Source organism: Haemaphysalis longicornis, unplaced genomic scaffold (genome assembly GCF_048455015.1).
Source record: "Haemaphysalis longicornis isolate Haplotype H1 unplaced genomic scaffold, Haemaphysalis longicornis Haplotype H1 scaffold_6, whole genome shotgun sequence".
Taxonomy (NCBI): domain Eukaryota; kingdom Metazoa; phylum Arthropoda; class Arachnida; order Ixodida; family Ixodidae; genus Haemaphysalis; species Haemaphysalis longicornis.
In genome coordinates, this window is record NW_027526407.1 from 27,801,349 (window position 1) to 27,824,490 (window position 23,142).

A 23,142-nucleotide genomic window follows, 5' to 3' on the forward strand; every position below is an offset into this window, starting at 1 on the left:
ATTAGTTCGATATATCCAATAGTTCGATATAGCCGAACCCGCCTATAACGAGCTGATTGTTACGAGTTCGCAATCCGCGGGAGCCCTCCCCCCTCCCCAACTCCACCATCCCCGCATGCAGAAACTAACACAGTAAAGTAGCCATTACCAAACCCAAAGTAATCCATCTATCGCAAGTAATAAAGCTACTTTCTGCCCCAACTGCCTACTTTGTAAAAAAGCGGTGATTTTTGTTTGCACTCTTTCGTTTTGGCGGATTCAACTAGCATAGCATTCTCTACACGAAACATTGTTTGCACCAGTTCGAGTCCGCGTCCTCCAAAATCGAAGAAGCATTGGCGGAGCACATCGACGGGCGAAAGCGCTTTATTATAAGCGTCGGACGGCTCTCACTCGCGACATCATCGGGAACATTGGCGAGCTCTTCCCACAATTCAATGGTGCTGTCTTGGTCCGGACTCGCTGACTGAGCGGGTTCAGTCGCGAGTCCCCCGCGTCGGAAACAGTTACGGAGAGTGTCGGGCGTCACGTCACTCCGTGCGAGGCGCAATGTCTCAGTCGCGGCTCTTGCTCCGTGGTCGCGTTCAATCCACATCTCAATCGCCGCTTCGAGACCATGCGTTTCGGCGGCCATTCTAGGCGCACAGAGTTCGATATATCCGATGTGAACTTCGTTATAAGGAATATGTTTCCCATGTATTTCCGTAACTGAAATATTTTTGTTCGGTATATAGCATAATTCGCTCTATCCGGGTTCGTTATAGCCGGGTTTGACTATGATGGGTACCTTTCGCCATCATCATCATCTTACCATTATCATTGGTCTGCAAGTGAGAGATAGGGGGTGAGCAGCCCCGCTACCTCCCCCTCTGAAAATGAAAACTTTCCACCTTTGCCAGTGTTGCAGTTGTTTTTGACACTCGGAGGATATTGTTCCCGTTTCATACAAAACTTTTCAGGAATTTTAGAACCACAGAAGAAACTCTTCCGCAGAAATCAAGCATTGATCTCGAATGAAACCGCACAACACAATATTGGTGCAGTCAAAGCGGCGTTATTGTCATGCAGGACAATGCACAATTGATCTAGAATTGCCAGTGGTTGCAACTACATGTCCAATACAGGGCTAGCTTTGCCGCAACAGTAGACCGGGAATGAGCTGCTAGAAGCAACTTTTGCGTCCTGACAGCTGCTGGACGAAGGTATTCCGTGGGAGAAAAAGAGGCCCTCGTCTTTGGGTGTGAGCACTGGCACGTTTACTTGAGGAGCCGGTGGTCTTAGTGTAGGCCAATGGCTTGGCAGAAAGGTTTATTAGAAGCCCGAAGGACTGCATGAAACCTTTTGCCCTGAAATACCAGTCGACTATTGTGGGCCAATTGGCTGTGTGCCGGGAAACCTTGCAGCCTACTGCGGGGGTCTCCTGGCCGTTTCACTTTATCCGCAACAGCCTAGGACTCAGGCAGGTCGACCTGGTGTTCGTTGCGTTCAAAGAGTTCTTCCAACGGCCTGCCCGGTCTGTGCACTAGCTACGTGCTCGTGTTTGGGCAAAGTTGGCTCGGCGAAGACCTGCACCGACAAGCGGGGAAGGCTTCGAAAAATTACTCCACCTTCCCGCGAGGGGAACCCTGTGGAGATGCGACGCATCTTGGGGGTTCACTTGGTGTTTCCGTTGGGTTGATTCTCTAATTGCGTGGCTGCTCGCTTCAACCGTTTGCGTTCGGTATCACGTTTACGAAGTTCGGAATCGGCTGCTCGCTTCAATCGTTTGCGTTCAGCATCACGTTCTCGCCGCTTCGCAGCCTTGTCTTCAGTGGTGCTAGCATTCCTGTTATCGCAGTGATCGGTGCTTGTTACGGTTGCGCGGGCGATCGCAGAATTGTTAGGCTCCATTCAACGCATCGATGGAAATCGGAACGCCGGTGCTGGAACGACCGCGGTTATGACGCAACACAATCCAACACAATCCACTTTAATCCAATCCAATCCAAATCCAAGCCAAGCCAACCCAATCGCATCCAATCCAATGCCCCTCGCGAGAGTGTTCGCTATCGGAGAGGAGAGCGGGTGAGCGGCGGAGAGCGCAGCTCGCGCGGCGAGGAGAATGGGGGAGAGGTGTGGACGGACAACAACAACGCCGTATGGAGGGACAAGGCGAGTGAATATGAGATGCAGTCGCATCTAAAAGTTCTAAGGGCAGTCAAGTGCTAGCTCGTAAGTCGGCAGGCATGAGAGAGCCAAACCCTTGCCAATCACGAAGCAGCTGGGTCCCAGCCCTTCCGCCTGGAGGATGGGTGGAGATGGAACGTGTCCAAGTGGGTGCCAGTTCTGGAGGAGTGTCCGAGCAGCTGGAGAACACGGTCCTGATGCACCCTGCCAACTGAAGAGCCCTTGGCTGAGGTGGGTAGCTTGCAACTGCCTTGGCAAGTGATGGAGACGCCCTTGAGATCACCTCAGGCTCGGCGGAGCCTGCCATTTATTTAGTCCTTTCTTTATTCGGTGAGTGCCCCGCTTTGCCCAAAAAGGCGTTACAGCAAGACTGGAACAAAAGAATTCTTTGTTCGTGCAGCACACTTGCTTGTCTTGCAGCCGGTTCCAATCTCTGATGGTCAACACAAAAAAGGAATTGTAAAATATGGTTGTCCTTGCACGGCACTCTTTCACTTTGTGTCGGTGGTCATGTCGACTAGATATGTAGCTGGGTTCACTGAAATAGTTGTGACGGTCAGTTCCAGTCTGCCCATGAAAGACAGAAAAGAGAAACTTCAAACGAAATTTTTTCCTGCGCGAAGAAAGCAATTCGCAACCCAATTCAGATCTCATAGCAGTACAGCTGTCTCTCCGCTTGTACCGCCCTAAAACAAACCGTGCAGCTCTGTTATGAATTTTTTCGGGACTATCAATGGATGTGGCCTGCAGATTATCTTGATAAGAATTTTTATTGAAGACAGCTTGTGATGATATTCCGGCGCCTACTCTCGAAATCGTATTTCTCTCATATACTGCTTGTAGGCAGGACGTCTGAAATAAAGGCCTATTCTTCGTGTTGTCCATGGGGTCTTCTTTTACCTAAAAAAAATATAACAAGATGTTAGTGAATGACCTTACTCACACTGCAGGTTGTGTAATTTTTTTACTGCTAAACTAGCCTCCACAGTTTACACATGTTTCTAAAATCATAGTGTTTGCAAAACCTGAAATCAGCCACCTTTCTAAGAGGAATTAGGGTGCCTCCGTGGCAGAGGTAACAATTACGATGCACGAAACTCGCATGTGTGCATGATGCCTAGTTTTTACAGCCTACAACAGACTATTAAAGAGAAGATTCAGCATCCCCTGTGCGGGAATTGTGATGGGTGATGCTCAGCAGCAGGTGGCCACTACAATGAGTGGTTACATATATTCCAAACTTTTTACGAGTAAATGGAAGAAAAAACAAAAACACGTCACCACGATGTTGCGCGAAATCACTAATCTGCAGTGCGGCAACTTCCTTTTGCCCATCCACGTTTTCTAAGCGTTTCTTTTATTCCTCCCATTTAATAAAATTTATTTCACATTAAACTTCAGTTATTGGCCTTGCACATCTAATATTCACACTTGCAGGTGTCCGGTTACGTTTCTTATGCTTTGAGGCAAGTTTTTTAACGTTCCGTGCCCTTTTACCTCTCCCCTTAAACTAGCACTGTGATTGTTTGCGGGGACCTGTTATTGCCTTTGGTATGCCAAAAAGGAGTGCAGGCCTAAGCAGCATTGTTCTCTGTTCTTCTGTGGCTGCCTGGCTGCACGTCGACAGCAAAAATTCTTGCCGACTTGCACCATCTATTTCTCGCACAATAATTATACTCATATATAATGCGTACCAATTAAGGTATACTTGTGCATTTTCAAGACGTTCTGACATGAAATGCCGAATCTGAGATAACTATGTAAATAGTGTCTTGTGTATGTGCAGAGGGTCTAGGCCCACTCGTCACAAGTCCACTCGTCATAGGCCAACTCGTCACAGGTAAACTGGTCAGGAATGCCAACTCGTCACAGGGCATTTCGTACGAGGAATTCTCGTATCACCGGAATATTCGTCACACGGAAAACTCGCATTACGAGCTTGTTTTCTAAAGCGCTGTTTCCGCCTGCTATATATACGTCGCCCATTTCAAAATGATGTAGGTGAGCGAGTGTTCTATCAAAGTTTTTAACGCAGGAAGTTAGGTAAATATGCCGGCATACCGAGGTATATTAAAATGATAATGCCTGAAAATTTGTATTACATGGCATGCAAAAAAAGTAAACCAATTGTTATAAATGACGCAGTGAACAGGTGTACATGAAATAAAAAAAATGTTTATTGCATACGTTTTGTACTATTTGTACTATTGCACCGTTTGCTCGTTGTGTAGGCGTCTTCAACGCTGGGTTGCGACGTTGTTCACTTCATCAGTACCGGAAGCGGATGTTGCCGGCCATATTCCGAAGCGTATTGACTGTGGCTCAGCCTTCGTGATCAGCCAGGATTCTTGCGATGCGATCGTTGATATCTTGGTATTTGCGAGCGAGCCGTGGGGGGTGCTGTCCGACGATGACTACTACCACCACCGTGAAAAGCGACAACAGAACAGGTTAACAAAAGGCTCCACAAGATTTTTTGGGTTGGGCTGGCCCGAATATGTATTAAGTGCAGTGAAATAAAGATTAATATTATTTAACAAATAATTGCTCGCCGCGGTAGCGCAGCTGGATATGACGCCGTGCTGTTGAGCCCAAGGAAGCGCGTTCGGTTCCCGGCCGCGGGCGGACGCTTTTCTGATGGAGGCGAAAAGCGAAAACCTCCGTGTGTTCGAGATTTTGACGCACGCATATTAAACATCCCCAGGTGGTCAAAATGATTTCGGAGCCTTCCACTACGGCGCGCCTCGTCACTTGTGTATCGTCGGCGGGTTAAAACCCCACAATCAATCAAATCAACAAATAAACAATTTCAATGCGATGCCTAATGCAATGCCTGGTGGTGTGTCCTTCAGTGTTTACATATTAAGAAATCCTCCAGCTTAGCTATGGTTCAAGCCTTGCGCGAGTTGGTGCAAGCTTCGCCAATTTTTATTTTTATTTTTTATTCGCAGACTGAAAGTGGGTGTGCGGGTTGTATGCATGGGCAGGTTATACGCGCAAAAATACGGACGTACACCACCTCAACACTGCTGACGATCAGCACTTGAAGAATTGCAAATCGCGCTGACTTCTCCCCCCCTCCCCAGCAAAAGAAAAAAAAACAGCTCTTTATGCACACCTGCTGCTCCCACAGACCTCCGCACGCCCTCCTAAACAGCCGTAACGAATTTACCATTGTAGAAACCAGCCTCAGACCGGCTTTAAACGCCAATTTCCGGTCAGGGCTTCTAGGCTTTTGTTCACACGGCCGCGGTGTAACGAAATCCATGTGACGAGAAGGCACCTGGCACGAGAGTTCCTATCTCGAGATGGCACTGTACGAAAAGGCCGGTGTGACGAGTTGGCCTACGACGAGTTTTCCGGTGACGAGTGGGCTTGTGACGAGTGGGCTCGTTCCCATGTGCAGAGATCTCCCAGTACTGCAAGCTGCGCATGTCTTGAGGGCTTGGCAGCATGAATTGTTCAGATCTGTTTGTGCTATGCTGTGTATGCTACACAGAGCATTCGAGAGTGCCAGTAAGGGTGGGCCCCAAAGGTGGAGCAATTTAAAAGCGTTAGAGCACCAGCCCCCCCCCCCCCTTCCAAGAGTGGTTTGGGCTTGCCATCAGAGCAGATGTTTGAAGGCCACTTTCACAAGAGGTGCAAAAGGTTTTTGACGGCCACTTTCACAAGAGGTACAGATGAGAACTGATAGAAATCCATCCTGGGGCTCAGTGGCCAAGGCGTTGTTGTGCTGAACTCAAAGATGCGTGTTCAATCCTGGCCGTGGCAGTCATTTTTCTCATGGAAGATAAGAACAAAACAAATACACCTGTGCGTTGAAATTTGGTGCGCATCCTCGGGTGCTGCAAATTAATCCGGACCCCTTTACTACGGTGCCTTGTAGCCCAGTCGTAGCCTCAGTGCGTTATGCACTCTTCCCCTTCCCCAAAAGAAATGAAGAAAGTTGGCAGCGTGATTTTCGCCCACACCATCGCCTCCTCTATTCCTGAATTTGTAACCTCGCTTTAGCCAAGAGTGCTACCCTTGTAAGTGGTAGCGAGCTGAAGCTGGAGCTGGAGCTAGCTGCACAGCTTCCGCGCTACCGGCAGCGCCACGTTGGAGCTGGCCGCATCGTGTGGCTTCGTCACCTTCGACCAGAACAGTGGTGCCACTTGGGTTTTCTGGTCGTGGTGGCTGCCTTGGTGCCCGTTTCATCGAGACCGAAACTTGCATAGCTAAAGAAGGCTCTGCATAATTATTTAGGCTATTATACTTGGCCAATATAGGATTATTGGGCTGATTTATGCCAACAGCAAAATAAGTAAATGCAACACAAAGATATTGTCTGTACACCTTTCATGTATTGGCTCAATACGTTATGTGAGATATCCTAAGAAAAAATAAATATACTGAGCATGTGTCACTAGCGGTATTTGGCTCTATTTGCGCTACAGTAGAACCCCGATTATACGACTTTTGCGAGAGCGTGAAAAAGCGTCGTAAAATGCGGGAGTCGTAAAGTCCGGACAACAACAATTGCGCCTCTTAATACAGTTTCTCGTAACAGATCTGCAAGAAAGTTTAATGTAAACTACAAAATAAAGCTTAGCCTATCCTTACACTTTTCTTCCGCAAACGATTGCAAACACCACAAAACACTGATAACAGGGCAAGCGGAGATTGCCAACACTTGTATTCCACTCACAATATGTTCTACTTGAAAAAAAGACAGAGTTTGGCTCTAACATTTGGCCTAAACTGAGTTGCGTGGTACCAAACGTCTTGGAGGCACCTACATTTCGTGTCTCCTTTCAACATTCAACAAGTGGGCAATAAGTGTAGCACGGATGGCTACTGGATCTTGCCTATTGCGTGTTTTGATGCAATTTTTTTGGTGTGGTAGGTGTTGAAAACATTACGGAGGAAGAAGGGGTGGCCAGCAGCTGCCTCCCGAGGTCATCGTCACTGAGTAGCAGATATCCATCCTCCCATTGCACAGTCATGCCGCTGCCCGCGCCTGGGTGTCCTCCTCCGCATGCAGTACTCACAGGCTTGGGCCCACTTGGCGGCCAGGTCTCCCTCGCAGTGCAGCCGCAGCTTGGGCACGCAGCGCCGGTGCACGTTGAGCCGGCACTGGGTGCACTGCATGCCCTGGTGGTAGAGGCCCTTGAGCAGGCGCTTGCAGTGCAGGCACATGGTGGGCAGCCGGTAGGAGCGCGCCTCGAAGGCGTGCGGGCCGCTCGCGCTGCCGGCCAGCTCGCGCTCCAGCCACGCGGGACGCCCCGTGGGCCAGCGCTCTGACGAACGCTTCGCGGAACAACCGGAGGCGGCGGCCGCCAAGACTGTCTCTTCTTCCGCAGCCCCCTGCGTGCGCACCCCCCCCAGCAGCGTCAGAAGTGGCTCAGTGAAAGGTGGCGGTGCCGTAGTTCCAAGCTGAAAAAGTTCGGAACCGCACTAGCATAGAAAGGAAGATACCCACAGGGTATTATTGTGTACACGCCCCTGCCTCTGTCATTGTGCGTCTTGTGCCTCATTTCGTTCAATGAGCGGCAAGCTTTTTTTTTGTTTTTGCTACATCTAGAGTCAAGCAGGTGTACACAGAAGGATTTAATACCCAGTAAGCATGAATAGAGACCTAACAGGACTGCGAGCACTTGCGCTGTGCTTGCTTTAAAACCATATGTTCAACTCTCTAGACAAAACATTGAAAGTTACCTTGTTTAGGGTAAGAAGAGGGCTTTTTTCGTCTTTTTAGCCTGTAAGTTTATCAGAACTACCTCGACGTTAGGACAACGAAAAATGAAGGAAGCTCACACTAATGCGTAAGACTTGAAGGTAGCGAAGCTGTACGCAACAGTAGCGTTTCCCCTCCTGTTTCGCCTCACGGCGTTGTTTAAGCCTCGCCGCTGTACGAGGGGCGTACCCAAGGAGGTTGTACCGCAGCTAGATGTTCGTCTTCCTTTATCGCACACGGTTCTGCGCTGCACGTGGCCTCAGGGCCTGCCTTTGTGGCGCGCGCTTATCGCTGCGGCGGCTTCAGCCTCCTCGCCTTCCTCCGCTACGTACCGCACACGGGTTCCGCGCACGTCTCCTTTCCCTCCTCGCCTATCTGTCCCCAGCATCGGGCCGCTGCTCCGTGCCGGGCGTTTGCGGAAGGGGGTGGGGTTTGACCTCTAGCACTCGAGGGGAAAATTGGTCATCCCGCGAAGAGTGCCCGAGGTAGCGTAGTGTAGCTTGCGCTGCATAATAACCATCATGGTGTGATTTATTTAGTTCACTCTCCCCTGCTGCATGCAGGTCGCCGCATTTCTCATCTCCACCTGGCAGCTGCCTACACAATTCATTCCTTTCCACTTGAATGTAAAAAGCAGCTGCAGGTATTCGAAATGCAGAGCAGTACTTGCCATGCTCATTAGCGCTATTAACAATAAAACCAAGCTGGTTGTCAGCTTTTCTGTATATACATTCTCCAAGGCGGCGGCACCCCACACACCCCGTGGGCTCGTAAGGCTCAGAAGGCGTGAAGCCCGTCCCAGTTTTTTAGATTGGTGGAAGAAAGACTGTGAAGAACTTCGTCACATTCATTCACGCCTCCAAAAAATCAAAGGCAAACTGGAGAGTGAACTGCAAGCTCTAATCATTTACTCCTAAACGAACATGGCCCTGTTTGAAATTGAAGTTTGAAGGGCGACAGGATTGTGATCTCTTAGATAAAGCGAGAAGTTGCGGATCCTGCGGTGCTATTTTAGGTTGGTCTCATGTTCTCACAACAAACATGAACCCCAGTAACACTTTTCTACCCGCAGACGTTGACTGCCTACGTGAGGCTTAGCTTTTGGGCATCCGTTGTAACAGAACCGGCCTGTTTCAAACTGTAGACTCACCACCTCAGGGTCGGGGTTGGAGGAAGCCATGGAGGACTGCGAGTATCGCACACGGCTGCAGTTGTTCGGGATCAAGTGGGCACATCGCTTGTGGAAGTTGAGCCGGCACCCTGCGCAACAAGGAATTGTGAACTGGCAGGCCCCCCCGCTTAAAAGTCAAAAATTGTTCTGGCGGTCCATTCACAATATATCTATACCAAATTCGTACATGTTTATTTGGGCTTGCGCAGCACTATTCATATTTCGTTCCTACCACTTATATTATTTTTCCCTCTCCGACAAGGGTGATTATGGCATGGGTGCAACAAAAATTGCGGTCTTATGCAGAGATATGGTTGGGCCAGGCGGCCCAATGTGGTGCATTTCTGACATTAAATAAGAGCCCGAGCATGAAGTGAATATAGAAGAGACATTTCCCAACTCCCAGTCCTGGTGGCACAGCTAACGTCCCTCCATGCAAAGTAAACCTTGGGCACATAACCGAGCCTCACGTTGTTCTTTTACTTATAAAACGCACTTTCATTTAGTTGAGAGGCTTTCTTTAAAGGAAAGAGGCCAAGAAACGAAAATGAAAGAGAACATGTCAGAGCCACCCCACGAGGAGCTGGAGGGGCTTGTTAGTCACGCGGTCGACTGCAGGTGGATGTGGTGGCATGGACGTGTGCAAAGCTGTGGTCGGGTCTGCTTTCGAGTCCTCATTCACTTGGTCCAAGGATGCGCCGACTAAGTTCACGCTCGTGAAAGTGAACACGTACTAGTCATATTGCGCAGACTTTCTCATTTTAAACGATCACTCGCGGCAAGTATCAACCTTCGAATTCAGGAAATTCTTGTCATTTTTCCTCCTAAATTTTCAAGTTTCTCACTTTCATATGCACGATTCACTAGCAGTATGCCATCCCCAATGCACTGCTGCATCGCTCGCGGATCGTTTACTGTTATGATGATATGCCCTTTGGGGCCTCACTTTATTCTCGGAAAACTGGTGGGAACGTGGACGAAAAGACGACTTGTTGTAATCACGGCAGAGCTATCGCCTAAGACAAACCTTGATGCAGCAGATGAAGTACTAAGAGATTGAGTTAACATCAAGGGAACCTATTTCGTTTTGTTACAGCTGCATGTAGCTTTCAAAACATTCCTGACAGACAAGTAATTTATTCACTACACTCTCGTATGTCATAAAACAAATCTAAGGAGTACTTGAACAGCAATACAGTTTTTGTGCCCGCAGACAACTATTGAGCTTGTTCGTGAGCCATGGCAAGAATGGAACCTTTTCCACGACACAACGCTCATTAAACAAAGTGTGGCTCACCTAGACAAACTATGAATGAGTGCTCGTTTTCGTCTCTTCTTGTCCCGTGTCCATTTTTTCACGCAATATACGTCCACAAGAATGCCTGACCAGCAAGCCCAACTTCACGTGTTTTGAGTGCCCCCACGTGAAGCATGCCCACTCACCGTTGCACCTGAGTCCCTGCCGGATGAGCCCGTACAGCATTTCGCCACAGAAGTCACAGAAGGTGGGGAACTTGTACGTGATGGCTGTCAGCGAGTGCGGCCGCCGCAGGACGCTGTCGCTGGACTGCTGGGCTGCAAGCGGCCAAGGTAGGATTGCCCTCCTGCCCCTTCACGTAGTCGGCCCCCAACAAGAACATTTGTCATTCACCATCAAGCTGGCCAAGTTGGTCGAAGCTGATCTTGCGTCGCCCATTTTGTCCTTGCACTGTTCAAAAACATGTTTCGTTGCCCAAACTTGCAGCAAACATCCCTTCACTGACATTGGTGTTACAGCCGACCGCAAACTCAGCCCAGCAAATAGTTGAGCCTAAGCAGAGGGTTCAAGACTTGCTGTGGCACAAGCCACAATTATGTGGCTCGTTCCTTGTCAAAGAACTGCCTCTGGTTTGCTTCTGTAAAAATAGCTCAAAGGGAAGTTCAGCTGTATTTCAAAGACAGTAGTTTCTCTTGGATTACCTAAACATGAAAATGTTGGACTGCCTGCCTGCGGCTCTCTTGGCCAGTCTCTAAGCAGGCTCACCAGCAGTGGGTTGCTGACCAAGTGGGAATGGGAGAGCGAGTGACTGGTGAGGGGAGGGTGAGTGTAGAGGGAGAAGGGAACAGGCTGGCAGTGAGGGCAACAGAGGGTGCAAAGAACTCGAGTACAGATTCTTGGGCTAGTTGGCGTTGCAAGAGACAAGCGCTTTCTTGTCCTTGTCTGCATGCGCCATGAATTTTTCAAGAGTTCTGCAGAGAGTAGCGGGAAGTAAGTGCACGGTGAAGGGGAAAGGTGGAGGAGGTTATTACAAAGGGAGGGGAAAATGAAGGCGAAATGGGAAATTCGGGTGGGATGTGCAGGGAGACTGGAAGAGGACAGGATGTCGCTGGAAAGGGAGAGGGAAAGGACGATGGAAAAGAAGAGTGGAAGGGAAGGAGGTGGAGCAAGAGGAAGACAATTGTTAGGGGAATGGAAGAGTGGGACAGAGAGGATGGGGGAAAATGTAGCGGGTAAGGGGTGGGGTTAGAGCAAGTAGGAAAGGGGCTTTTGAGGTGGGGGGTGGGTGAGTGAGAAATATGGGGGTGGTGGAGATAGAAGATGGGAAGGAGGGGAATGAAAAATGAGGAGGGGAGTTTGCGGAATCGTACAGCACGTGTGGGAGAGGGTGGAAAGATAGAAAATTGGGGAGAGGCGATTGAGGAGGAGTATGTCCAGGTGTGGGGAGTATAGGAGAAAGGTAGGAGATTAGTCAGGGCTAGAACCACTTTAAGAGTAACGACACTGATGCACGCCGGCAGCCATTTTGGTGCCTGACGGCAGGGTGGCCAGCTTTATGCGCCTGACTGCGGCCGACCTTGACGTGTGGAATTGGTCCGGGCGCCACCTGGCAACCATAACAGCTGTGTTTACGTTTCGAGGATTTCTAGACAGCGCGCCGGTGCGACAGGGTCAGGCTCGGTTACGCTAGCGTAGCTTATTTAATGGCTCTAGGTTATGCTAGAGCCCCTAAATAAGCTACGCTTTTCTAGTGGCTGTAGGTTACGCTAGGCTACTGTCGTTCTTTCCCAGCATAAAGCAGAGCAGGCGTTTTCCACCTTCCGGCAGGTTGAAACAGAGCATCACGGCATCGCTACTCTGTCTGGGGCCTAGAACCTCACTTTCAACGTCTCATGCAGCCGCACTGCGCCCCGAAAATCCCAATTTATCGAAGAACGCGCGCACCCGACCACACAGGGGCACCGAAATGCCTGAGCGCCCACGGGACTTACGGGGTAAACAAGTGCCACGTGGCGCTGCTCGACCAATGGCCGCTGTCGGCGGCATCCAACAATCAGAGAAAAACGTGAGGATACTCTGAAACCTGATCTAGGAGGGACTTAAGAGGGAAATTGGGCTGGAGGAGGCAATGCGTGGCGAGGGCAGCCGAAATGCTATCGCCTTTGGATGTCATTTGCCTGAAAGCAAGGAAATTCATGGACAATTTGTTTTATTTGTTTTCTGGAGTTTAATTTGCTTTAAAAATACCCGATACTTACTCGAGACGACATCAGGCTCTGCGCCTTGGATGACAGCAGGAGGATCGCTCACTGGTCGCTGGGCGCTCCTTCCCTCAGATTCCCGCCGCAACAGATGACTTTGCTCACTGAGTCGTGTCATGCGGTCGTCTGGATTCTGTCAAGTGTCCCATCACAGAGTACTTCCATCAACATTCAATTATGTACACTTACTTGGGTTGCAAAAAGAGCTGGGATGTGGGAAGCACTCGTGTCAAAAATATTGCAAAAGTCTCGCAATAATTGAATTGTTAAAACTATTCTTCAGCCTTTGTTTCTACAGTGACTGGCCAGGATTTTGTAAAAGATGGAAACAAGTAGAGAAAGTGCTATCATCACGAAAAATACAGCAGTTCACAGGAAAGCGGAGCAATATGAAAATCAAAGACGTTCAAAGCGGAGCACTGCTTACAAATCTGGGCGGGGTTTTTTTTGTTTCTGTTTTGTTTTTGTTTTTTTTTGCTAGAGGTTTTTTTAATGTGGGGAAGTGGTGTGCTTGTACAATTTTCCCGATCGATGTGGCTTTGTGACCACTGGATAGCTGACATTGACGAGCGCGTAATGCTGCTCCTCCGAGCAGATGTGGGGCAGAGTTAGCTCGTTTTGTTATGCGCCCAGACAAATAGCAATGAAGGCAGCGAAAAAAATGCCTGGCATTGATGTTGACAGTAACTACAACGTTGCAACCAAACATTATGAACATGAGCACCAACCACTCGGTGATTTCATGCTTCAAAGGGAATACGTGAAGCGTGAAATCACAGAAGGTAGCATCTCGACATGCTATGCGATTCTTATTTATGTATAATACCTTACAAGCTCAATGAGAGCATTGAGTAAGGAAACGATGGCTGGGATAAACACAATTTACGAAACCTCAAAATTTGCCTGTAATGCCTCTAGAACGGGGGTCTAAGAACGTCCTGCATAAGCAAGTGAGGCTAAAATCGAGTCCTGTTGCCCAACCTTTTTCAGGCCCAAGTTGTAGGCCATCTGCTTGACTGATCCAAGATTCATAGTGGTAGTTTTAGGGGTCAATTTCACGGGCGACACCTCACAGCATCGGGAACATCACCTGCAAATAAATGCTCCGCATCAGCCGTATTTTTTATTACATGATGCATGCAGTGTATGCTGACCACACGCAAAACTTTGTTCCTATCCATGCATTTGTATGTATGCCCCCCCCCCCCAAAAAAAAAAAAAAAACACACACACATTGTCGAGAGCATCATCGTCATCACCATATGTGGCGGACAGTCAGAATGCTTTTCATCAAGCTTGTTCCATCCATTCCTCACATCTCTGCAGAGCAGATTTAAGATCCTGAACTCATACACAAAGGCACTCACGTTCGGAGTACCGAATTTCTTTGCTGCTTCTAGCATTAGCTCGTGGTCTCTCTGCCTCACAATATGCATAACCCTAGCATTGCACAAGGCAGGCACTCATGCACACTGCGAGGAACCACCGTGTGTTCGAGCTAACTGAGCACGCTTACGATACTGAACGATTCGCTTTAAGGGTGAAATTGCTTAACTACCCACGGTAATGAAAAATGAAACGAGTTGTATTTCAAAGCTTCTGCAGATAGGTTGTTCTGCATTTTTTTTTCATGGTATTTGCACCCTAAATTTGCTAAAAATATATTTTATAGATACTTCAATGATCAACGGTAAATGATATGTTGACAGCTTCAAAAATTTGTATTCCCGACATATTTATCGCGAAACATTACAGCTGCCGATCATACATTTTTAATCACACATCTCAGCAACTGCCCACACAACTCCCGAAGGTGAGAATAGCTAGCAGATAGAAAGTTTTCGAACGCCAAGTTAACTACAACTGCTTGCCCATATCATAAATTACTGATTGATTGTAGGGTTTAACGCGCCGACGCAACGCAGGCGACGAGGGCGCGCCGTAGTGGAGGGCTCCGGATTAATTTTGACCACCTGGGGATGTTTAACGTGCGCCGAAATCTCGTACACACGGGCGTTTTTGCTTTTCGCCTCCATCAGAAAAGCGGCCGCCGCGGCCGGGAATAGAACCCGCGGCGTCGGGCTCAGCAGCGCAGCGCCTTAGCCGCTGAGCCACGGCGGCGGGTTCTCATAAATTCATATTCTTGCACAAACATAGCCACGTTCCAGGAGCTGCGGTAACGTAGTTGATTGAAAAAAAAGAGAAGGGGGGGGGGGGGGAGGCTCGCGCTAGACCAGTTCTTATACATTTTATTCTATTATGAGAGAAATTAATATACGGTATGCTGGATTAAAAATGGAATGGAAAGCAAATGCGCCCTGGATGCCACCGACCTAACCGCGCACCCTAAAGAGGAAGCTTACGGATGATGCACACGATACAGAGGCGTTTGCACCGATGATGATGATGATGATGATCTGTGGTCGTACCCTTTGTATCGGGCGGGCTCCAACATTGGTGCCCAGACCGTATAAACTGTTCACACACAAACCTTAAAAAAAACAGCACACAAAAACACACGAAAGGACAATTTCGGAGAGCTCAGTTTCGTTCTCCGGGGAGCCGGTGCGTACCCTAAACTGCATGCAACGCCGCCTGTATAAACATTGCCTAACGCGCGAGCGAAAAATGGCCAAACAGCCACTCTCCTGTTGCTCTCTCCTACCCTTCCCAGCTCCGTAGCCTTCCAGCGTGCTTTCGTGTCTGCCAGCCAGCGCCGCTTCTCGGAAACTATGCAAAATAGTGGAAAGTTTGTTTAGCGTTCCCGAGGCGGCGCTCCTACGCCTTCTTGTTTTTCACCATGCCTGTCTGTCTTGGTCTGTCACTGATAAAACTTCCTTTGTCACGAACACGAAGCGAAATCCCTTGCGCTGACGCAGGCTGATGCCGGCTTTGCGCGCTTATCTACTCGGATCACAGGCCCTGAAATTTTTTGAGTGGGGCATCCCACCTCTATCCCCTCCGCATTTAGGCACTGTTTTGACCCCGCTGTTCGCACTCCACATCGGTACGCACTTCTAAAATTGACGACTGTACTGCAGAAGCGCCCGGACAGCGTCGCGGGATCCCAGCTGCTTATCCTTTTGTTTCCTATAATTTTCTGAAGTTTACAAGTACGTGATATTATTGGAAAGTAATCGTAGAAGTGAGCGCCTGAACGAAAAGCGTGCACGCAATTTTTTCTTCTCTAAATACTCCCGAAAGAAAAATATCAGTAAAATAATGGCTGCCCCATACGAAAATATCGTTTTTCTGTTAGCTGTATGTCTACCCGACAATCAGTATGTTCTTACACTATTCCAGTCCGCCTCCGTCTTTATCTTTGGAAAAATGCAGCAAGTATGAAGCGAGCGACACGTTGAACGAGATCCCCAGTGTGCCACAGAACTAGCGCCCCGTCGCGGCTAAGATGTAAGCGAAACGGCCCTTGAAGCCCAACAGGCAAGCTGACAGACACACGTCGTAGAAGTGGGTGCAGCATTCGCGACTCGCGAGCAGTGACGTAAGGCGAGATGTCCGCCGGCACGCGCCACATAGCGGATCAGTGCCTGAACTAAGCGTCCCTACCCTTCCCATTGAAAAGCGCGCGACGCGTCAGGCAATGTTAATACAGGCGGCGTTGCTCCATGCCTAAGAGGAATTCTTAGTTTGGTTCATGTTCATAGCACGTCCGTTTCAAAGTGTCCGTTTCGAGCGAGCCCTGATTGGCTGCAAGCAGGCGGCCAGATGTGGCGCGCAGCACACCCATTGGCCAGGGGCCTCGCAAGTGCCCCTACGTCACTAGTGAAACGGACGCGAAAACGACATTTTCGAAGCAGACCGCCCCCGGTATTTGTGCCAGCGCCGCTTGGACAAGGCGTTGTGAAAGCGTGCAACCCGCAGCGCCTGTCTCGAGCGTCTTTTTCCGGGGCATTCAGATGGCCGGGGTCCTTGTATTGCTTCCCCATGGCGCCAAGAGCGCTTTGAATATGCATATAATGGTTGGAACGACGATCGTCGCCGGCGGAGCGAAGTTGTGATGACGGCAGAACCATTCCAGCTAGCCCAGTGGGAAGGCATACAGGAAATTCTGCGCGCAACGCGGCGTGCCTCACATATTGTGCGCGTTCTGTATATAATAACCGCGCGGAAAACGAGATAAAGTAACCCGATACAGGCGCTGGCTTTGTCTCGTCGTTCGTCCTTCGAGCTGCTACTAACCCAACTGCCCGTACAGTATACTCTGGCTCGAGCCGTAGAGCGATCGAGAGCTGCTACGTGATATGCGCTGCTCTGCTGACACTTTTTTAACCCCTCGATTGCTCACGGAACACTGCAGACTGCCTTTTCACTCACTGATCACTGAAAAAAGGCCTCGATTGCTTTTTCTATCTGTATTTTTTTTTTTCTTTTTTCCACGAGGACTTTCCGCGGACGAAATAATTTTCTCGCTTAAGTCTTCTCCCGGGCCCGCATGCCAACCAGGTAGCTCAGTTTGCGCAGCAACCCGGAAGCGCATTTACGCCGCCTGCGTCAGCGTTGTTTCCATTGGAGAAGCGCATGCGCGGACGCAAAGAACGGGGAAGTTCCGGCGCGAACAGAGGAGGTGCACGTGACAGTCCATTTGCGGGAGGTGCGAGGAAAGAAGCCGTGTCGCTCGCGGCAAATGGATTCGGAGTCATGCGCGGTACGCTTTTACGGAGACTCGACATTTGCGCAACGTTTACTAACCGAGGAGATTTCGTTTATGAGCTGCGTATGTTCACAGCTTGTCGCTAGACATCAAATTTTGAGCTGCATTGGAGGAGAGGAGTAACTTGCATTCTTTTGTTTCGCTAAGCACACCACCGGAGGCGTCCGCTAGGGAGTCCGATATTGCACGTAGATACATATTGTTACGATAGCAACGACGAGGCGAGGTTTCATAGCTAACAGGGCCAATCGCTGCCCTAAAACAAACAAAAAAGCTACAAAGACGGAAACGGCCTCCTCCACTTCATCGGCCGTGACGCGGACCTTTCCTCATCTGGCCCTTCCGGCACGAAACACAGCATCTCCACTCCGTGGATGATGGCGAGGCGCGGAGTACGGGGACATCCAAGTTGCGCCCCCGGTGACCTCTGATTTGTGCCCCGACCGTCATTCGATTTGAGACGCGTGGGTTGCGCTTTGATTATTCCCGAAATGAAACGGTAACTCACGGCTCTAATCGAATTTCGCTTGATTTTCGCTTGATGGTGGTGTGCGCACGGATGGACGCGGACGGACATTGGGAGGTCCTAAGGTACTCCGCACCGTTACAGGCGAGGGAGTTAGCCGTTTGACTCTCTGGTACTGATAATGTTACTAGGTCTGCGCAGTATATGGAGATGCCGAATGGCAGTCCGCCACTCGGACATTGATGCGCGCCCAGTAAATGAGTATTTCCGAGAGGCCATATTCTCTTTTCTTGAAGTACAAAAGGACGCCAATGTGTTCCAGACTGGTTGTCACAAGTGGAGAAGTTAACAAAAGTGAAAATATTTTAGCAGTCAGTACTGTATCCTAGAGTGGAACAGTGATTTTATGTCTCGGTGTAATGGGTTTGTTTTGTTGTTGTATGATTGTAACAGCGGTGTTTGTCTGGGAATAAAGAAAAAAACGGTCGTAGCCCAACTGGGTGAGACGACTGAAGATAACTCTGTCTGCTCTACTAGACTTGCGATTGTAAAGGCTATGCGCACGGACGCGGACGGCCAGTGTGCGGTCCTAAAAAATGCGGTAGTCAAGCAAGTTAACGTGCGCAGTTGACTTCACCCGCGTTCAATTGCTTGGCTGGTATTTACTTACAGCGCAGTTATTTAAAGAAACGTGCAACCGGGCCTCCCTCCGAGCATCTCGAAGCGTGGGGGTGAGCGGGCAGCCAGCGAGACACACGAGCGCACGCTTCGCCCTCAGGAGAGATAAGATAGCGCGTACGGCCGGCCGGACCCACGAAACGAAAAACAAACAGAACTCACTTTGTGGCGATACAATTCCGCGAATGCAGCGTAAAGATAGTCGGTCAGCACCACAGCTGTGACGTACGAGGAGACTCAGATGAGTACACCTAGCTGTTGCCCCAGGCTCGCATTGTCTGAGCCGTATTATACACTCTTCCATGATTCATAAACGCTTCTCATGGTCACTCTTCAACAATACTTCGCTAGAAAAAGGTAGAACTGGGGGTAAGGGGGAGGGGAGTACACACACAAAGCGACGTCGTATATTGAGAGCATGGTGATCCCTTAAGAAGTAATCTATGGGCCCTTCAAATGTGCGGAACTGGTGTCGGCGTTGCCTTGGAAAGTTGTTTTATTTCAGACCAAAATGTTTTGTTCGTTGCAAATTAAGTCTGAAATTTTGCTCTTACTGTCGTATCAACACTAGGGTTTACAAACTACAGTGAGGGCATTTTACGACGAAGAAAAATTATGTGCAACAAATAGACCGGTGTTATTTCGAGAAAGCGTTCGACCCCCTTAAACCAGCGTTAAACCTATTTTAGGCTAAAGCGAATTCTTGTCCAACTAATAAACAACTGCTTGTCCTATCGCTGTCAGGGCACAGTTATTAACCGCACAAAATCAAACATGGACGTGCCAATGCGGTATTCCGCAAGGCTCGATTCTATTTCCGCTGAATTTTACTTTGTAAACCTACGCTCCCCCTCTGAGATCGTTGTATATGCGGAGGACACAAGCGCATTTCGTCAGTTTTAACTTGCGGGACACGTCTATAAAATAGGGAAAAAAATGTTGCAATTAATATTATTATCTTAGACGACCTCTCGGATCATGCCATTATAACTGGTAGCATTAATCGTCCCTTTAATTCCAGAAAAACCACTAGTAAAAAAATTAGGGGCTACGCCAGAGCCGGTTTTGATGCCATGAACACTCAACTGTCTCGTTTCTCTGACCAGTTCTTGAATACTTAGCATTCACGCTCCACTGAAGAAAATTGGCTCATCTTTAAAAAAAAACATTTATTAATGCGATTGAGTCGTGCATTCCGGTCTTAACCATTAAAAACAGTTGTGCAGTGCCTTGGTACACTCGCGCACTTCGCCGCTTAAACAATAAGAAAAAGCGCCTTTACAGGCAAGCAGATAAAAACAGACACTCGGTTTCTTGGCTGCGCTATAAAGAGTGTGACAAGCAGTACCAATCCCTTCTTAAATCTACTCGTCGCAATTTCTACACTCACGACTTAACATCCATGATAAGTAACAACCCTCGGAAATTCTGGCACGTAATCAATCCTAAATGCCACTCTGACATATCTATTGCACATCATAACGGCCAAACTGTTCCGGAATCAGAATGCGTGCAGATACTTAACAACTCATTTGCGTCGGTTTTTACTTGCGAAGACGTATCTTCATTACCGATCACAACTGGTTTCATAGAGGGCATGATGCCTGAAATCGTCATTACTGAGGGGGGAATCTTATTTTTACTCAATAAACTTAAAATTTCATCCCCATGTGATCATATGGGCATTAACAATACAGTTCTAAAAAATTGCTCCAGTACTAGCAACTTTTCACTCAGTCCTTATCTGAGGGTTCAGTCCAGCGTGACTGGCGTATAGGAAAAATTGCACCGTTCTCCAAATCCGGTGATCGTTCTTCACCACTAAACTACCGACCGATCTCTCTGACTTGCACCATTTGTAAAATTATCGAGCATATCAAACATTCTCAAGTTATTAAGTACCTAGAAGATCATAACGCCATTTTTAAATTCCAACACGGTTTCCGTAAAGGTTACTCGTGTGAGACCCAATTGGCCGGATTTACTAACGATTTATATACTTCAGTAGACTCCGGGTTGCAAGTTCATGCAGTCTTCTTTGATTTCTCTAAAGCCTTCGATCGCGTTCCTCACCATAGACAACGCATCAAGCTATCTAAATGTAATCTACATCCTGACGTTCTAGCTTGGATTAAAAATTTCCTTACTTCTGACTTCAGTTTACATTTGTCAACAGTCACGCATCTGCTTTCGCTCAAGTAACATCACGGGTCCCCCAAGGTAGCGTATTAGGCCCATTACTTTTTCTAGTCTACATTAACGACTTTCCCTCGTGTGTATCATCCCGTGTTCGCCTATTTGCGGATGACCTTGTAATTTACCGTACCATTTCTTCTGATACCGACCGTTGCAGACTCCAATCTGACCTTGATACTATAGCTTTGTGCTTAAGATGGTTGATGCCCCTTAATTTATCTAAAACAAAGCAAATGTCGTTTTCAGGTGGAACCCCCCATTTTGCAACTTCTTATACTATAAGCCATAATGCAATAGAGGTAACGAACACGTACAGATATCTTGGTCTTCATTTCAGAAATGATTTAACATGGCAGCACCATATTAACGTCATCCTTTCCTCAGCAAACCGCTATTTAGGACTACTCAGGCGTAATCTGAAACAAGCCCCATCTCATGTAAAAAGACTTGCATACGTCGTCCAAAAATAGAATATGCCTCTGCAATCTGGGATCCTCATCAAGCATATCTCACAAATAACCTCGAGTCATTACAGAATCGTGCTGCTCGCTTCATCTTTTCTGATTATTCTACATTTTCAAGCGTCACATCATTAAAACAGCGTGCTGAACGGGACAAGTTATGAGTTCGTCGCACATACGCTCGCCTGTCTCTTTTTCATAAAATCTACTTCCACCCAACACTTCACAGCGATTTCTTTCAGCCTCCATCAGCCATTTTTCCACGCAGGGATCAATCCCAACAATGTTAAGCGCCCACTGTGTCACTCGTCCTTGTACGCAAACTCATTCCTACCCCACACCATATCTGACTGGAACGATTTACCCTCACATATAGCAACTCAAACTGACATAACTAAATATCAAGAATTGCTCCGCCAATTGTGATGATTTGATTTGTATTGTTCCTTGAAATGTATCATTGTGCGCCCACCGCTCTTCTCTCTTTTTTTTTTTTGCCCTTCAACGTTTTTGTGTATATCACTGTATTTATCTAGTTCCGTAGACTGATTTCCTTGTCATCTGCAAGTGCCTTCTTGCGCAAGCGCAATCCGTTTGTGTTATGTTTGCTAAAACACATTGCATTCCTGCCATGTTTTGTGGTACTTAAATTTTCTTTTTTCGTTCTTTTCTATCTGTCTCCTTTTTTATTGCACCGAAGCTTTCTTGTTTCGTTCTTCACTCTTTTCCCCTTTTTTTCTATTTTTATGATACATCTTTAAACATGTGTATTTTCAGTGTCTGTATGCCCCCCTATGTAACACCCTCCATTGAGGGCCTTTAGGGGTACTGTGAAATAAATAAATAAATAAATAAATAAATAAATAAATAAATAATTCGGATTTATGTGCAAATTACGAATTACGACATTTAATTCTTATCTGGTTCAAAAAGAAACTGTAAATAGCATTTGTGGTATGTTCACGCCTCCATGCCTCAAGTTTTGGGAACTCGAGAAACGTGTATGGACAAATTCCGTACACTTCATTAAAAAAGATTTCGCGAGTGATTCCAACTGCACCACACTATGGAAGTCATGCTTCTACTCTTTTTAGAAAGCTCGAAATGGCCACTGCCCGGAATGTAATAACCAAAAGGTTTGTTTTGTCTTGTACAACCCAGTTAAGATTGATCCGGGACTTTTCATGCACAAATTGTGACACACAAAAAAGATCGTACCAAATCGCAGTTTTTAAACGCCCTTCCCGTTGCATTGACCATGCTAGGAGCTAGGAGTTTGTCATTGCATGCTTTAAAAAAAATGTTACTCCGTACCTGCCGTCCCAACAGGAGGCCCTCATCTCTGTTAATTATCGGGTTTAAACCTATGCTGGACCTTCGTTGCGTCTATATTTGCGTGCGCACGTTCCCGCCGTCATGAGGGCTGTGTCCGAGGAGGATATGGGGCTGACGCTTCGCAGGCGTTTCTGCTTGCTGTTTTGTCAGTCCCCTGAAGTCAACTGCACTCGCCTGAATAATGACTTTGTACTCGATAACGATATATACATCCATGATAAGGGACAGCCGGCCAGACTCAGCCAGTTCGACAAGGAACTTGGATTCCGATAAGCGGCCTCTGCCTTATCCGTCGTGCCTTGTTCACAATGGCAGCCAGCTTCCAAGTTCGGACAGCAATACCTTCCCCACTCTGTGTGTGCATGCAGCATAGAGCGTAAAGTGTGTGCGTGAGAGCAGGAGCACTGAGAGGCGTAAAGGAGCGTTTCCGACTTACGTGCACGGCGCTGTTTGTGGCGGCAGTGCGCAACGACGCAGTGGGACGTCGAGGCCGGCGAGCAGGCGGAGAAGTCGTGCCGTGCGCAAAAATAACACCGTCGAGATCTCCCCCTCCGCCCCGATTTCTTGCTCCGCCTGCAATCGGCCAGGCAGCGACACGAGGGAGCGGGCGCGCTTGTTCGAGAGGTCCGGCAGTCAGCTGCTCGAGCGCGCTGCGAAGGGCTGCCAGTGGCGCAACAACCTTTTCAAGGCTGACGCGCAGGCAGCAGCCGGATGTGGCGGCGCGCTGCCGCGGTGCGGGCGTCCGTGTGTGTTTGTGCGTGG

The 23,142-nt window shown here is 48.3% G+C and overlaps 1 protein-coding gene across 1 annotated transcript; it reads right to left on the bottom strand.

The window, feature by feature from the left end:
* Positions 1 to 2,439: 2,439 nt before the first annotated feature.
* LOC144142359 (serine/threonine-protein kinase D3-like) lies at positions 2,440 to 23,032 on the bottom strand. The gene is made up of 7 exons (XM_077673812.1): positions 22,817 to 23,032; positions 13,554 to 13,662; positions 12,570 to 12,705; positions 10,497 to 10,628; positions 9,033 to 9,142; positions 7,197 to 7,512; positions 2,440 to 3,066 (listed from the first exon to the last, which is right to left on the bottom strand). The coding sequence occupies exons 2-7, from the start codon at positions 13,602 to 13,604 to the stop codon at positions 3,032 to 3,034; spliced, it is 780 nt and encodes a 259-aa protein (XP_077529938.1). The 5' UTR covers positions 13,605 to 13,662; positions 22,817 to 23,032; the 3' UTR covers positions 2,440 to 3,031.
* Between the last annotated feature and the right edge of the window lie 110 nt (positions 23,033 to 23,142).

What these genes read in the sequence shown, in the direction of transcription:
- LOC144142359 (XM_077673812.1), bottom strand. Translation starts at nt 13,604, where the DNA reads ATGAATCTTGGATCAGTCAAGCAGATGGCCTACAACTTGGGCCTGAAA. An exon ending in GCAGGGACTCAGGTGCAACG is followed by an intron (nt 9,143 to 10,496) that starts GTGAGTGGGCAT and finishes CTTGTTGCGCAG; the next exon opens with GGTGCCGGCTCAACTTCCAC. An exon ending in CCAACCCCGACCCTGAGGTG is followed by an intron (nt 7,513 to 9,032) that starts GTGAGTCTACAG and finishes GTGCGCACGCAG; the next exon opens with GGGGCTGCGGAAGAAGAGAC.